The sequence below is a fragment of the Aulostomus chinensis genome, chromosome 1 (assembly GCF_037954235.1).
Source record: "Aulostomus chinensis isolate RoL2024-O1b breed Wild chromosome 1, RoL_Achi_v1.0, whole genome shotgun sequence".
In the NCBI taxonomy this organism is placed as follows: Eukaryota; Metazoa; Chordata; class Actinopteri; order Syngnathiformes; family Aulostomidae; genus Aulostomus; species Aulostomus chinensis.
The window spans coordinates 58856519-58872730 of record NC_141320.1 but is presented as its reverse complement, the minus strand read 5'-3'; the positions used below and the strand labels follow the sequence as shown (position 1 = coordinate 58872730).

The following is a 16212-nucleotide window of genomic DNA, read 5'->3' as shown; positions in this document are numbered from 1 at the left end:
TGTTCTGTTGGTGCTGATTGTTATTGACTGTCAACAACCCCTAAACTGTAAAAATGAAAAAAACGATTCTGCACTGATGATATCATGCGTGCCATCGGTGCTAATCTGACTGCTGGCGTCGAGGAGATGGCGTGCGACCAGCTCGGATATCCCCGGGGATCCGCCTGATTGTCATATTCCCCGATCCTTCCTCAGCGTGACCTCGTCTTCGTCCTCTTCGTCTCCTGTCTTGGCCGCCGTTGCTCCGGGATGCCCAGCGTTTGCTCAGTAGTCAGTGTAGATCCTGTGGGGCTGGCAGCAGCTACATCTGGCTACTGGGTCTCTGCTGGCCGCCACAGACCCCCCCCACCCCACCCCAGCGATGACGCACGAGCACGACGAAGACTTGCAAACATTTACGATTTTTTTTTTTGTCTTTTCAAGGAGGGGGGGGGAGGGGGGGGCGTTTTCTGGACCTGGCATACAGTGTAGGATTCTGTGTGTGTCAGTCTACAGCTACATTGTCTGCTGGGTTTCAGGCTACGCTCATGAAAGCTAACAAGGCTAACTTCTTGGTTTGTTTTCGTTTTCAACTTGTAAAAAAAAAAAAAAAAAAAAAAAAAAGAAGCGACAAAACGTGTAAAAATGTTTCGAAAAATCCAGAATAATTTGACAACTTTGTGTTTATTGACTCATCATAAAACATTCTTCAAACAATAAAACAATTTTAAATGTCCGTTTCTGTACAATGCTTGCTAAGCAATTTTTATTTATATATATATAGATATATATATATATATATATATAAAATGTAAGAGGAGTCGTGTTAAAATGACAAAACTCCTTCAAATTTAATGGCAGGTACTCTGGAAAAAAATAACAGCATTCCATCAACAAATATTTTCAAGCAATAAATATGTATTTATAAATAGTGTAAATTTACATCAAGATTAGAAACATAACGAAAACAAAAAAAAAAAAAAATCACAAATTAAACTTTTATTTCGTAAGTCTATGTGCAACCCATTTTTCTTTGTGACTTGGCTAGTATTTTTTTCTTTTTTTTTACTAATTTTTTTTTCTTTTTTCTTTTTTTTTCTTTTTTTACCTAAGAAACAAAACATCATGAAAAGAACGAGACAAAAAAGCTGTAAGAAGAAAAAAAAAAAAAAAAAAAAAAAAGGAAATCACCTAAACTCTTTCACATTACAAATTTTTTTTTGTTTGTTTGTTTTTTTTTTGTTTGTTTGTTTTTTTTTTTAAAGAGATTTTGTTGTCCAAAGAGTCTTAAAATGTCTATCTACCATAGAAAAAGACCAGTTAGGCTAGTGCTCTTTAGAGGGAAAAACAAGAAAAAAAGTTGCCTGGGGAGGGAGGGAGGGGGGTGGGGTGGGGTTTTGGATGGGTGGGCTGGTGTGTGTGTGTGTGTGGGGGGGGGGGGGGGTTGGTAGAAATCAAAGCCAACATTTCATCAGAGAAGAAGAGAGAAAGAGAGAGAGGGGGAGAGAGAGAAAGGTTGTCAAGTCAGTAGTCTTTTACGGGTGGTGTTGCCAGTTGTGACAGTTAACAAGTATCTACAAAACATTTTTATATTAATCCACCCCCCTCCGTGTTCCCAACCGTTTTTGATTAAGTCCTCCGTTAAAACAGATCACTAGAGTGGGTGGGGGACGGGGTGGGGTGGGGGGGGACAGTCCTGTTCGGGAGCTTGGTGGCGCCCCCTTCTGGAAGGGTCCAGGGCCTCTGAGCCGGCGCTTCCAAAACAGGTTGCATAGACAGACACACTTGGCCGCCTCAGCCTCCAGCTGTCGCTATGGAGACCAGCCATATGGGGTGGGAGTGGGGGTGGGGGGGGTTGGGTGGTGGGGGTGATGGAGACGGCCTTGGCTTTCCTGAATATCAGAAATGGTCCGTGTATGTACGTGTGTGTTTCGTCCTTTTTTTCTGTTTGTTTTTTTATCTTAATACAAATTAAACGGGGCTTCGCGGTTCCACAGCTGAAGATGTCTCCTAATGTCAAGATGAAGATGAGTGAAGAGGAGGGGCCTGGAGAGAGAGAGAGAGAGAGAGCGAGAGAGAGAGAGAGAGAAAGGGGGGGGGGGGTTAGGCCGAACAAAAAGCACAACTTCCATAGTTCTCTTTCACTTAAATGGTGTAAAAAGAAGCCGACTCATCACGAGTCCCTTTACATCTCAGTTCCCCCCCTCGGCCGCATTCTCGTCTAAGACGCCTTGATGAATAAAGACTGTTCACACCTACAGTCGGCCTTCCCTCAGCTGCTCCACTTACTAATGTGAACTGGTCGTAGACCCGCATCAGGTCCTCCATCCTGTGCTGCTCCAGCACCACAAAGTCGTCCAGCGTGGCGCTTCCTTTCCTGGCGCAGTCCTGGCAGTGGACCACGTACTGCTTTTTGGACAAGAGCTCGCGACGCACGAACAGCAGGTTGAAGACTTCCACCTGGACCGGTGAAAGCAAAACCGTCGTCACCATTTCTGGGTATTTTGCGGCTCTCAGCTTTGATTTCGTAGCGATGTTCAGACGTCAGAACAGGCGTTTAATTTGGTCTACTCATCAGAAGCCGAGTGTAAAACTCTCATCGTGCTAGGCTTCAGTCAGCATCGGGAACAATTGCCTTCCATTAAAAAGACCTGTGAGCCATCTACGCAGTTACGTGACACCCTGCTAAAATTCACAGCCCCGACACTCAAGCGTTCCCAGTGTGCGGACTGACCTCACAGATGGTGCAATAGTGGGCCGGATCGTCCCTGGTTCTGGGTCTCAGCACCGTTTCCTTGCCGGCTGTCGCCAATGCTTCCTTCACCCACTGGCACTGCTTCAACGTGCGTAGCAGACAGTACCTGAGGGACCAGAAGAAGAACGCTGAAGACTCCGTTCAGAGGTTCTAGCGAGCTGAAAGCGTTCCGCGACTCACTTGATCATCTCAAACAGCTTGTGATCGGACACTTTAATGTTGCGGGCCATGTTCCACGAGAGGTGCACCATGGGAACCATAGACTTGACACTCTGGAGCTTGTTCCACTCGTAGCGCTCCACCGCCAGCTTGTACTGGTGGGCTGAGAAAAGCAGGAAGAGAGAGTCAATTTGTTTACACGTGCCGAAGAAGGTCAAAGACTTGGGGAGGCAGCTGGGCGTGTAAGAGGCGGAAATGTGTTTACACGGATTAGAGAATTTGGAATTCACATCGCGTTGACGGATTCCGCCGTAATTACCGGGATAATCAGCTAAAAAAGGTCAGCAATCAACTTGTGGAATCACTAGAAACATCTTTGATAAGGTCACTGTATTACAGGCTGATCCTGATTGACAGGCTTATTGACTTTTAGTGGGTGTACAGAAGAAGTATTTCGTGGCGTGAGATATCGGGAATGTTCCTTTTTCAGAGAAACAAGTCTGCATCAAGGTGACCATGGTTGTGCGGCGGTCCGTTGGGTAGAAATGTTCGGGATTTTCTTACCAAAGAAACAAAAACAAAGGCAATAAATTTGAAGGAATCCGGTGAAATTTGTTACGCAATATCACGGAAAACATCCTCAACCCAAAAAAAGACAATCTTTTACAACCGTTCGGTCCTCACTGCTTTCACGTAAATGTGCGCAGGAGGCGATGGCGTGTCGTTTAGCGCACAGAATTGATGCCGCGGAACCGACGTCGCCCCTGCACAACGCCGGCTCCCGAATCGACAAACGATGCAACATTTTCCAACTCGCTGAGAAGAATGTGTGGGAATTCTGAAAACATGCGAGCATATTCTGGGGAGTTTGGCTGATTTTGAATTCATTTATGTGAAGAACTGCCAGAATGGTGATTCTGCGGTGGGGCTGACCGGTGAGAGGTCCAACGTTCCAGGCGATGTTGTTGCACCAGCCGATGGCTTGGACCCAGTGGACGGTGCCGGTATTGAGCCACACCAGGTCGCCTGGGCGCTGGATGAACCGATAGACGGGTACGTCCGCCTCGTATAGGTCCTCAAGGTTGGGCCACCAGGAGCCCATCAGGAAGTTGATGTTGTTCCTGGAAGGGGGGGGGGGAGGGGGTTGACACATGAGTTGAGGACAGAGGTGTAACGGTGCAGGTCGGACTCAAACGCCGTCTTACTTTTCACAGAAGTTGCTCATCACTCCCCAGTAGGGCTCCGGCACGGCGAACCACTCACAGTCTCCTGGTCCGATGTTGATGTTGACGGCGCAGAAGTTGTTGTGCTCCTGGTGACCTGCGGCGGCGCAAACGACCACTTCAGAAAACAGTCATAACCAAACAGAAGCACGCCTGTCCAGGAATTCCGGGAAGGTGCACCAACCTGGTATCCTGCTCCCAGGGACTTTCATGTACAGCTGCACCGTGTTCATGCCCAGGATTGTGTGACCTACGTGGCTGAGCAGGTTGCCAGCCGATACCACTCGAGCGAACGCCGGCAGTTTACTCAGCTCCTGGAGTTGCTGCTTCCACCTGGTGGAGTGAGACAAGTCACATGACCGGACGCTCTCGTATGTTTTGAGGACAGAACCAAAGGGACGGTGAGCACACTCACTTCCTTTCGTCTGACACATCGATGTTGGTTCCGAACTTGATGTGTTTTAGGGGTCCTCTTCTTTTGCGTGCAATACTGACAAAAAACACACAAAATTTACAATCAGACGCATGTTTAATCAGGTCACTTCCTTCCAGTAAGAAATGCAGTGCCAGTCACCTTTCTGCTGATGCTGGCTCTGTTTCCGAGGGCTCCTTGAGTGCCTTCTTCTCGTTTTCCTCCTGAAACCAAACAGGAAACGCACAGGCATATACTTCAACTGCCCTTCGATGTTTCCAAATGAAACTTATGTACCGCTCAGTAACTGACCCGCAGGGATTCCTGGAAGGACGCAGCCTGATACTGGGCGTATTTGGCGATGGTCGTATGGGCACGTGCGCTTTCGCAGCGCCACATTTTCTTAGTGCCGGTAGGGTCCCAGTTTTCGTCAGCGGGCTGCGATAGCTGAGTCCAAACTTCCACCAGGTGCTCTGGGTTGGCCTCTACCAATGTCTTGGTGGAGAACAGACCCAGGTCTGGGGGGGGGGGGCAGAAAGAGGCAGAGGCATCAATAACGCAAGAAGCACCCTTGGATTTTACAAATGATTTCAATCTTATTATAATCGCAGTCTTTACCCAGTTTGAGAGCTCCAGCCAGTCCTCTGATGACAGTGACAGGGTTGGAGGGATTTGTGCAGAACTGGTGCAGCGGGGGGAAGAAAGCGTCCCTCTTGTTCTCCAGCTGGTCCAAAGACACCGACAGAAAGTTAGAGACCGTCACAGCGGTCGATTTCCCCCCCACCATAAATGTTCTAGCTCAAAGCCGTCTACTCACATAGATGCTGGGAGTCGGAGGGTTGAGCTTGTCTTTGGGCAGGGCTGGTGTGGGTGGAGGGGGCAGCCTGGGTGGGGGGCACTTATCGAGGAGAATACTGCTGTTGGAGAGGCCGTTCTTCCCCAGGTTTCTGCACAGTCACAATGCAGATATTTGTTTCAGAGATACTAGCAGAATTATTAATTACCTTACAAATATACATCCGCTACTTATGCTCGGCAGTAACTTCATTCCCACAATACACGCTGGGTGGGGGGCTGCAGTTAAACAATAAAATCTAGAAAATTGAGAGAGGGGGGACAAAAAAAAGCAAACTGAATAAAAACTGCATGGCAACAAGACTGCCCAGTAGCCTTTGGTGTTGTTTACGTTACATAATCGTTTGCCTCAGATTCTGTAGTTACTCAAAGATTCCACTGGGTGGCGACATCTTCAAAAGAAACAACGCACTTCTATGGAGCCACCTCACATCTGCACCATTACATAGAGAGCAAAAGCCTTGAGATTCCTGACGCTTTCCTGACCATTGTGTTTTATGTCACCAACAGTTAGAACAGACATTCCTGGAGCGTTCCGTAAGCCTGCCGATCCTGTGACGCGTAGGCAGCTCAGTCTCACCTGCAGGCCTTCAGCACGTCCGTCGAGCTGGGGTAGATGGATATTGACGATGACGACGATGATGACGACGAGGAGCTGTGCGCGTGCGGAGGCGTAGCTTTGAGAGTTGTGATGGCAGGCGGCTCGGCCTTGAGCGGGCTTTGAGAGTCCTCAGAGATGCCACCTTTACCGTTACCGTTGACTGCCGGTGCAGTAGAAGTGGTGGTGGCGGGACTGTGGGCGCCTGTTTGGGTGTGTTCTGAGGATTTGGGCGAGGGTGTGGCGGTAGATATGGCAGAGATAGGCGAGGAGGCGGCGGAGCTTCCCTGCGCGTGGGGGGTGGAGGGCAGGGCAGCTGGGTGGATATTGTTGATTTTCTTGTGGGGCTCGGACGTGGCGGATGCTGTGGACGCGGCCCCTTCTGTCTTCCCCTCACCCACCTCAGGGCCCTTCCCCCCTGCCAGCAGGGCAGATAGTCTAGGATTGTCTGCGCTAAGGCTCGACTTCTCACCGCCTTCTGCCACCTTGCCGCCATCCCCTGAGTGGACGTGATTGGCTAGGTCATCAGCCTGTGCCACTTTGCCATCAGACGATTGCAGAGGCGACGGCGTCTTGCCTTCTGAACCCCCGTTACCGAGGGATGCGGCGGCCGTGACTACGGCGGCTGCAGTGTTGCTATCTTTGGTAGCGGATGCACCAGGTGCTGCTCCACCTGAGGTAGAGGATGGGGGGAGGGAAGGAGGGGATGGGAGGTGGTTGTGAGGCTGCTGCTGCTGTTGTTGTTGTTGTGGTTGTGGTTGTTGTTGTTGTTGTTGCTGCTGCTGCTGCTGCGGCGACGGGGCGTTAGTGGAATGTCCAACCTGATTGTTGGGGTGCAGAGCGGTGATGGAGTTGGGGGTCTGGGGATGAGAGAGGGTGCCCTCACTATTCGAGTCTGTAGCATGAGGAACAGGCCCCTTCTGAAGCCCCTGAGTGAGGAAAAGTTCAAATATTACTGACAAAGTAAAGGAAAATTGGATTTATAGGCCCAAAAACACAGACGTGCAGCTTCTGGTTACCTGAGAGGAGTTTAGGTGCAGGGCCTGGCGCGGCGTGGCATCCTTTGTTTGCGTGCTTGTGCAGGTGTGAGGTAGCAGTGCTGCATCGCTGCTGCCAGCAGGTTGCAGGTAAGGCACGTCTCCATTGGGCCCTGTGGTCATGGGCCCTGGCTGATTATTACTACTACTGTTACTACTGGTACTGTCACCCACAGGGAGGGAATCTGAGTGTCCGTGTGTCCCGGGGCCCACAGGCCCGTTGGCCAGAGGTTGAGGCGGACACTGGGGTCGATGAGGTCCCAGATGGGGCCGGGTAGGGTGGAGGCTGGGGTTAGGGGAGGGGAGGGAATTGGTGGGGCCGTTGGGGAGGGATGGGCGCACTTGGCCTCCTGCAGCATTCTGTCGCATCTGGAAATGGAGAACCATTCAGTAGTTATTTTCCATTCGAATATAAGAGCGTTTCCACTCAATGTTTTTCTGCAAACATTAAAAGCCGGTGACCTGAGGTAGAGGCTGACACACAGCCCACATCGAGGTTCGTATCTGAGCGTATTTAACAGCAGAGGATTATTGTCAGGGTTTACCTGGTGCTGCTGCATCATGGCGAGCTGAGCCTCCAGCTGCTCCAACATCTGAAGCTGAGGAGGCTTCAAGCTGGCTCGGTTACTCTGCAACTGTTCCAGCAACTGAAATTCAACAAAAACCCAGAGCTCGCGTGACTCAACGTGGCCTCAGCAAAGATGGCGGATACCATAAATAACTGAATTAAAAAGAGGAAAAAAGACTTACCTGTAATTTTTGTGGCGAGAGGTACCAGTTGGGAACTGGTTGCTGTACTGGATTACTGGCCCACGAATCAGCCTGAGAATAGAAAAATACATGAAAAACATTGAATTGAGGTCATGGGACAGGGAATCTTTCACACACTGTAAAAACTCAAGTATCGTCACCTTGGCAGGGCTGGAAGCTCTCCTCCTCTTAGCTGGACAGAACTGGTCCTCTGATTGGCCCAGTGAGCCCACGTGAGGGGGCAGAGACGGAGCGGTACCTCCACCCTCTGCACTGTGGTTGGGCTTACAAGCCTGCAGAAATGTGGAAGGGGGGGGGGGGGTTGGGGATGGCGTGAGCGCAAGCAAAGGGAAGCAAAAGGAGAGCGAGACAGAATAGAATGGAGATGCAAAGGGGAAAGAAAAAGGCGGGGGGAGGTTGGGTGTGAAAAACCAATTTATGTATTTATCGAGACGAGAAGCAAAGAGCAAAGCAGAGCGGAGGATGGAGAATAAAGGAGGACAGAAAAGAGAGCAACGTTGGTTCGTTAACACACGACCAGGACACGTCGAGCAAAATCTGCATTTGAAAGGCGTTGCTTCACATGGCAACAACAACCACAACTGATTCTTATCGACACCTGCAGCATGCAAACCTAATACCGCTGCCAGAAACCTTAATTAAATTCTCCAAAGCAACTCAGTGCGTCCTGCGCTGCACTGCAAGACAATAAAAGCCTGCAGCGGTTCAAGGGCACGGTAGCGTAACTCTCAACCTTTGAAAAGGTTACGACACGTTCGGTACCTCTCGGGGAGCCAGATGTGAATGCAGATGTGGAATCTAATTAAAACTTTCAATCGTGACTGGTATTAACTGGTGTGCTTGTCCTTGCTCGCGGTGTTCAGATCAAACATGTGGTACCGCGAGTAAAAATGATCGTTTAAACGAGTAAACGATCAGGAAAAAAAGGCTGCAGAAGTTACAACAAATCTTTTTGTGTTTTTTTTTTTTTTTGTTGTTGTTGTTTTTTTTGTGATGCATCCAAATGAAGATACAAAGTCACATCTGACCCGGTGAAAATGACCCACCCTAAATTATTTGGAATACAGTGAATTGACTCTCACCAAGTCAAAGCAGACGGATCAACATATTCCAAAATCAATAACACGATCACACACAAACAGACAGACTAGAACTAACTACTACTGTGTGGTGTGCATTAAAATGAGTCATGAAACACTAGGGGGCGTTGCTGGGGCTTTGTGAGCAGCTGCAGGACATTTAAGGTCAACTACTGAAGGAGAGGGAGGGAGGAGGGGGGGGGGTGTGTGGACAGAGCCAATGAGAAGCTGCGATACATACACACGCTCACGCTCACACTCACACACACTAAGGCATCACGACCTCACCGATCACAGGGTCAAAAAAAAAAAAAAAAAAAAAGATCCTTAAAAAAAAAAAAAAAAAAAAAAAGGGAGTGTGAGAATTACACACACAGCCGCTTGACTTGGAATTAGTGCACTTCAATCTCCAGGGAATCTCTAACAGTCAAGAGCAGATTACGAACAAAAAAAAAAACAAAAACAAAAACCCAACAGGTTCAGCAACTGGATTTGTTAGTGAACTGGTAATCCGGAATAAAAACATTTATAGGAGCGGATTTTGGAATTTTTTTTTTTTTTCTTTTCGACTTGAAAAAGGGTGATGGGTGAAGCCGAGTGACTGTGGAAAAGACAGGGAGTGCAGGGTTGAGTAACTCCTGGCTGAACCCCTCCTCAGATACCCTAAAGAAGCCTTGAAATTTGAAATAAATGTGCTAACTTCCATCAATCAAGCTTGAGGTACTATTTTTTTTTTTGGGGGGGGGGTGTTAATTCAGTATTACTGGCTTCTTTAGACATCCCACACATGGAAAGGTGGGGTTAAGCTCAAGTGTTACCCGTCAGAAGGAGCATGCGCACGTGTTGACTCGCAGGTATGTCTGTGTGTACATTAGGATTATGTGTTGGAGTGTCTGAGTGTGCGCTCAAGGGAGGGAGGGAGGGAGGGGAGGTGAGGGAAGAGGGAGGGGGGGGGGGGTGTAAGTTGCTCTATCTGGTCTCTCACCTGCTGTGGTGCACTGCTCAGGCCTCCCTGCCTGGAGGTTAGCTCAGCTGGGATTGGTAGACTCCATGCCTCCTCAATAAGAGGGAGCATTTTACTTTTACTCTGTAGGCTACTGAGCTGGGGGTTACTCAACTGAGCCTAGGGGAATGGAAAACGACGTGAAAAAAAAAGGAGGGATAATAAAAGGAAAAAAAAAAACGATGACCTCAAAACAAAAAAAAATTAAAAATGATCAGCAATGGTAAATAGGCAGGTTATAACACAAGTGAAGCTAAGCTGGAACGATCATATGCAAACCTGAGAACTGTCTGGGCGATGGTACAAGGAGGTATTCACGACTTGGATGACACTCGGCAACAATAATCCCAAACACAAGTCAGTCAAACACAGTCCATTAAAACAAGCCGCTGTGCTTGTCTTAATGCCATGACAAAATGTAACATTCCTTCATGCATGTGTAAAAAAGGGAAATGACGTCGCTTTTAAAAAGGGGAGGGGGGGGGGGGGGGAGCTCGGACAAAAAAATAGAGATGATAACACATGACACGGGGGATGTCTAAGGCCCCCACCACCACCACCCCCTGGTGGATGTTTCATCTACGGAAGGCTTTGAGTTTATCGCGAAATCGAGTCGGTGCTGCAGCGTGTGTTATTACCCGTATATCCATCTGCAGAGCAAAATGGTTGCAGGTCTAGCTATCCCATCGGTTAGTTTTTAAGATCTAGAAAGCACAGAAGATAAAAGCAGAGGGGAAAAAAAAAAAAAAAAAAAAAAAAAAAAAAGCCCCTCAGAAGCCCCCCCCAGGATTCTTTTACGATTTAGGGAATTGTACTTCTTCTGGTGTCAAAAATTCCTGAGTGAAACAAGAGAGTTAAGTCCAGAGCAGCATGCTATTTCAATTGTCCCAAACTCGTTACATTCGTTCTTGACGGATCTGTGTTCTTAATCAACAGCGGCCGGCAGTGCAGCACGTCAGCCGGGTTCTTCTACTCCTTAACTAGCACGACAAAATAATATCCCTGTGCCCGATGTTTTAACTGCTAAACATCATCTATCGCATTTAGTTGCCTGCATAAAAACCTCCTGCCGTCTAAACTCTCCACCCACCTGCAGGCATTTGATACGGTGGGTTAGCGCCGTGCTGTTGGTGCACCCTTTGCTGCGCGTGGCGTTGATGTAGCACTTGATGGCGTCGTGCGGCTGGTTGCAGGACTCGTACAGCGTACCCAGATCCATCCAGGCGGCGGCGTGGCTGTGGTCCAGCTGCACGGCACAAATATAGGCCTGCAGGGCGTCCATGGGCTGGTTCTGCTGCTGGTACAACACCCTGAGAGAGAGAAGAAGGTGGTTATTGTGGACAAATGACGAGGATCAGGAGGCGACGACTGACCAGAAGAAGCCTTACCCTATAGAGCACCAGGTATCTGCACTGGCCTCTGATTTGTCTATGGATTGCCGATAGGAGATGAAGGCGTCCTGGACCTTCCCAATACTAGAGTAGCACCTGCAGGAGACACAGGCTGTCAGAAAGCAGTCGGCAAAACAGACGCACATACGGGTTGTTCTTGGTCCTAAGCTCCACCCCTTCACCGAGTTTCATAAAACTCTGGCGGGAAGTTCTTGTGCACTAAAAACACGCCGAGTTTTAGCTTAGTGTGGATCTAAAGCGCCGCGATAAATCCTCTGGCGGTGCAGCAGCGTGCGGCGTACCTGCCAAGGAAGTACCAGGACTGTCCAGAGTTTGGGTCAGCCTCCAGAGATTTCTGCAGACACTGGATGGCATAGCTGTCCCTGCTGGCTCTGTCCCCGAGCTGTTCCACTGTGTGATGCATCCAGCCTGGAGAACGCCAGATTAAAAATCAATCACAGCGCTACGACTCCATCTTGTTGGGACTGGCCCGTCTGAGCGGTTGGGACTCTTACCTAGCTGCTGCAGGGTAGTGGCCTTCACCTGTGCAGGAAGATCCTCCGTCTGAAGGAGGCTTTCATAGGCCTCCTTAGCAGCTCGGTATCTCTTCTGGATGTGAGGAGGAAAAAAAGAGGAGTGTGAGAATAAACTGAATTCAAGATGCTTGATAGGACATCCCTATCCCTATCTACTCCTTCGCATCCTCAGATTTGGTCTCGCTGACTACAGAAACCTGAGAGCTACCCCCCCCCCCCCCCCCCCACTGCAGTGATCTGACACAGCACCAGCACATTAGTCGTGAAGCACGGCTACTCCCAGAACTGGCGAGAGGAAGGCAGAGCTACTGTACCTCTCCACTGAAACCGACATAAAGAGAGCGAGAGAGACCATCAGCATACAAAAGAGGGGGAGACAGACTTTCTTGTTTCCGTGGCAACCCCGTCGATCGGTTCAAAGTAATCTCCTATCCCCTCCCGCATGCCTCCCACTCACACACCCTGCTCCTTCCTCAATTTGTCAGCACCTGGTTCAAAATATATTTCTATTTATATATATATATATTTTTTTTAGACGGGGCTTTCCCGAGCTTTCCTCCGGCCTGCGACTTAAAAAACACCCAACAAAAAAAAAACCCAACAAAAAAAAAAAAAAAAACGCTGCCAGGTTCTGAGCTGTAGATCTATTATTAGACAGCCAACAACAATTTTCTCCTCACAATTACAAATGACAGAGACAAAAGTAAATTAGTGTCCTTGGGAGGGGTCATGGCTGAAGCTGCTCGAATAGAACAGCGAGCACTTACCTGAATCTCATATAAATGAGCAATGTGGAACTGAACTGTGAAAAGAAAAGAAAAACACAAGTTAGAGAAAGGTTATTCTAGATTTAAGAGAAGAGTCCCACCCCCCCCCCACCCCCTCGTCAGAGCTAGTCGTCCTCACAGTCTTTGAAAAGTGCGTTGTCAATAAATAGCTCTCAGAAACCAAAGGTTGCGTATCTATTACAGACCGGATAGGTAGCTGTGCTCCTGGCAGCACCTTCCTGTGTCTGGAGCGCTGCAGTGTCTGATCTAAGCTGCCTGAGTGACTCTCAGCAGATGGAGGGAGAGGGAGAGGAGAGAAGGAGAGGGAGAGAGAGAGAGAGAGAGAGAGAGAGAGGGAGAGAGAGAGAGAGAGGAAGAAAGATGGGGGCTGCCCTTGCTTTTTTTGTGTGTGTTTGTTAGAGCGGGAACGAGGGGGGACACATTGAGGGAAAGGCAAACAGTGAGAGGCTGGGCAAAAAAAAAAAAAGGAAAAAAAGAAAAGAAAAGAAAAGGGATATTGCTGTCTCCAAGGTAACAGGTAGCGGGCGGGAGAGAGGAGACGACAGCGCTATATTAACCAAAGCCCACTGAAGCTCACACGCTGACCAGAGGACAGGGAAGACATTAAGATGAGACGCAGCAGATTATCCATCCAGACTCAGGTCTTCTCTGGGATAGGAACGAGAGGTTTTTGCTAAGTAGCATGTCCAAGGCAGGTCAGTCGTCTCAAAAAAAAAAAAAAAAATAAATTTAAAAATATATTATATATATATATGTTAAATACAAACATGAATTACTGTTAATCTATTATTCAATACTCAACAAACAATGAGGTACAAGGTTAGTAATCCTGCTAGGTAGCAAAGATGACGGGAGAGTGATGAAAGTACAGAGGAGAGACCAGGGTATTCAGTGTGATTGTGTGCGTGCGTGTTCGTGTGCGCGCGCATGTGTGCGTGCGTGCGTACGGCGGGGATGGTACATGATGATGTTCAGGAAAACAGGAGAGCGGCAGGTAAGTAGTGTAAATATACAGCTACTCAGGGATAATGTTAGCTTAGCTACTAAAAAAAACACCAAAAGACCCCCCCCCCCCCCCCCCGGGAATAAAGCTCTAAATGCCGGCTTTCCTGAAAAAAACAAATAAAAACAAAACAAAAATGTAACCACGAAGCACTGCAGCTTTTATTTTGAAGGTAACTTAGCCGGAAGTGATTTTTGATGTGCTTCTTGAGTGGAGCCGACCCTGAAAGAGATGGTAGATATTTACTGTAACACAAGAGAGTGATGAAGACGGATGAACTTACTTTCAGCTTTGGACAAAGTGCAGGGATTGGAGTCAATCAAAGCCAGCTGAAAATGCTGCCGAGAACATGGCGAGACGTTAGGAAAGGTCGATTTGAAGATATGTGTTCAGGCTTTTGGTGGGGGTTGGACCTACCTTTAGACTTGACTCATAGTCTGTGTTGACCTTGAACATGAGACCCAAGCGCAGGTGGATCTCCTTGGCCCGGGAGAACCCTGGGTCAATGTACAACACTTCTGGAATGCTTTGATCGCCCTGAAGGGGGGGGGGAGAGAGAGAGAGAGAGATGGGGAGAGAATAACGAGGGCGGCGAGGGCGGCGTCGCGCGTTGTCAGGTTCGTCTGGAGCCTGAAACGGACTACGAGTCAAAAGCGGCCGTGTTTATCATTCTTGGTCTGAACCAAACAACAGATGTGGAGCGAGAGCTGCAGCACATTCTCCTGGTCAGACTGTCGGCGCTCATTCAAGTCACGCAGGGTGTGTGTGTGTGTGTGTGCGCGTGTGTGCTATCTTGAACAGAATACTAAAGACGTTCCTTCCATCACACTTGCTTTCCCCTGTTAAGACGGACATCGCAAGCTGTCCTTTCCCATTCCTGTTGAGTGTTGTGGTGATGCTGGCTGAAATGCGCAGCAGGCGAGAAGGAATTTCAACAATGTTCTGGCATTTTTAAAACGACTGGACGTCCACGTGCCAATTTTTCCTAACTGAACGCAGCCTCTGCCCCTAAAAATAAAAATCCCTCGTTCATCTTACCTTTTTGTTTGTTTTGTTTTTTATAATTTATCCAGAGATTCATCATTGCTAATTCTTTTTTCTTTTTTTGAAAGAAATTCATCCACAACTGAGTCTTCCCTGGTTGTGGCGTTACCATGGAAACAGCAGGAGACAGCTCGGCTCACGAGCAGTTTCTCCATACTACCCAAACATATACATTTGTCAGCTGCTCGCGCAAAATACGATGGTTTCAAATGTAAATTGCAGTATTTCTGGTACATACACTCTTTTCATTCAGCAACCTCAATTTGGTTCATCGTTGTTTTGTTGTTTTTAAATCTACCTCTGATTAAACATCTAATCCACACATAAACATAATAATATAAGTGTTGCTACTCACCACTGAAAGGCATTATAGTGGAAGTAGACCATTCCCAGGCCATACAGAAAGGCAGCATTCTGGGTGGGATTGAGGGAGAATGACATCATCAACTCAGGTTTAAATAAAAACACAGTGAAATGAAACCCACCAACATTCAGACGAACAGGAGCAACACACGAGAGATGCACAAATTCATTTTAGGCGCCTGACCCCAATGACAATTTTTAGGAACTTTATTGTTCAGAAACCAGTCGCTAGCTCTCTCAAAGGAATGCTTAAAAGTTCATGCTAGTTTTATATGCCGGGGGGGGTTTTCTCCCCCCCAAAATATAACATTAATTTATTTTCATAAATTATTTTCCGTAATAAAAATTCATCATTAGGCTACAAACCAACACAAATTTAAGTTCACTTGCAATTTTAGTAATTTGTCAATTTTTCTGTGTAATTTTAGTGGACGCGGCCGTGAATGCTGCTAGCTTGCTCTGCTCCCTCGCTAGCTTTAGCAACTTACAGGTTTTTGGCAGGGTGCTGATAATGTCTCATGAAGCTTCAAATGTCGCCGAGGTTGTTCCTCAGCGGCTTATTTTGTCGTCACAATTGCCACGCCGAAGACAAGTTAGCATATGCGGATCTGTGCCGCTAGCTTTAGCCACTTGTGGGCTCTCAAATTGGGGCATGCTCAGTCGGATGCTGGTCGTGTCTCCAAGTTGTCGTGATTGTTTCTCAGTGGGTTCTTTTATCTTTCGAAATTCCATGCTAAAGACACGGTAGCATGAGCTCTAGCTTTAGCTTTAGCCACCTGCAGTTTGGGCATGCTCAGTAGAATGCAAATCACTACATTTTTGATGTTTTGTGGCCACTTTTGATCTCTGACATGCTAGCATATGTTCAGCTGTGGCGCTTAAGTCTGTACATACATCCGGACTCGACGTGTGCATGTAAATGGGGCGCACGTGTGATCAGCCACACGTATGTCCGTCACCAGGAAGAACAACAATCAGCAATCAAGAAAGAAACTAACTGAAACCAGACCTTACACCCCATTCACATTTCCACTGTGTTTCTGTGTGTTTCACAGAATGCGCAAGCAGGTGTGTGTGTGTGTGTATTTTCATGCCTTACCTTCCAGTAGTCTGACTGTAAACTGTAGTACCTCTGGTATGCCGATAATGCTGTAATTAGAGGGTAGGGAGTCACCACCACAGCATCACTGAACAGCTGGCAGTCACGGTGAGTGAA

General features: G+C 47.9%; 1 protein-coding gene across 1 annotated transcript in view; it reads right to left on the bottom strand.

Moving 5' to 3' along the window:
• Positions 1–666: 666 nt before the first annotated feature.
• kdm6al (lysine (K)-specific demethylase 6A, like) overlaps positions 667–16212 on the bottom strand; it is a 22425-nt gene continuing 6879 nt past the window's right edge. The window contains 28 exon segments of the mRNA XM_086223360.1: positions 667–2025; positions 2269–2439; positions 2714–2840; positions 2915–3056; positions 3827–4014; positions 4099–4213; positions 4301–4449; positions 4532–4606; positions 4691–4752; positions 4841–5046; positions 5147–5252; positions 5346–5475; positions 5964–6910; positions 7001–7387; positions 7564–7665; positions 7769–7840; positions 7930–8061; positions 9854–9991; positions 10962–11181; positions 11260–11358; positions 11565–11691; positions 11778–11871; positions 12566–12600; positions 13873–13927; positions 14007–14110; positions 14113–14126; positions 14989–15047; positions 16096–16145. Coding sequence (XP_086079486.1) covers positions 1996–2025; positions 2269–2439; positions 2714–2840; positions 2915–3056; positions 3827–4014; positions 4099–4213; positions 4301–4449; positions 4532–4606; positions 4691–4752; positions 4841–5046; positions 5147–5252; positions 5346–5475; positions 5964–6910; positions 7001–7387; positions 7564–7665; positions 7769–7840; positions 7930–8061; positions 9854–9991; positions 10962–11181; positions 11260–11358; positions 11565–11691; positions 11778–11871; positions 12566–12600; positions 13873–13927; positions 14007–14110; positions 14113–14126; positions 14989–15047; positions 16096–16145 — 4136 coding nt within the window. The 3' untranslated portion in view covers positions 667–1995.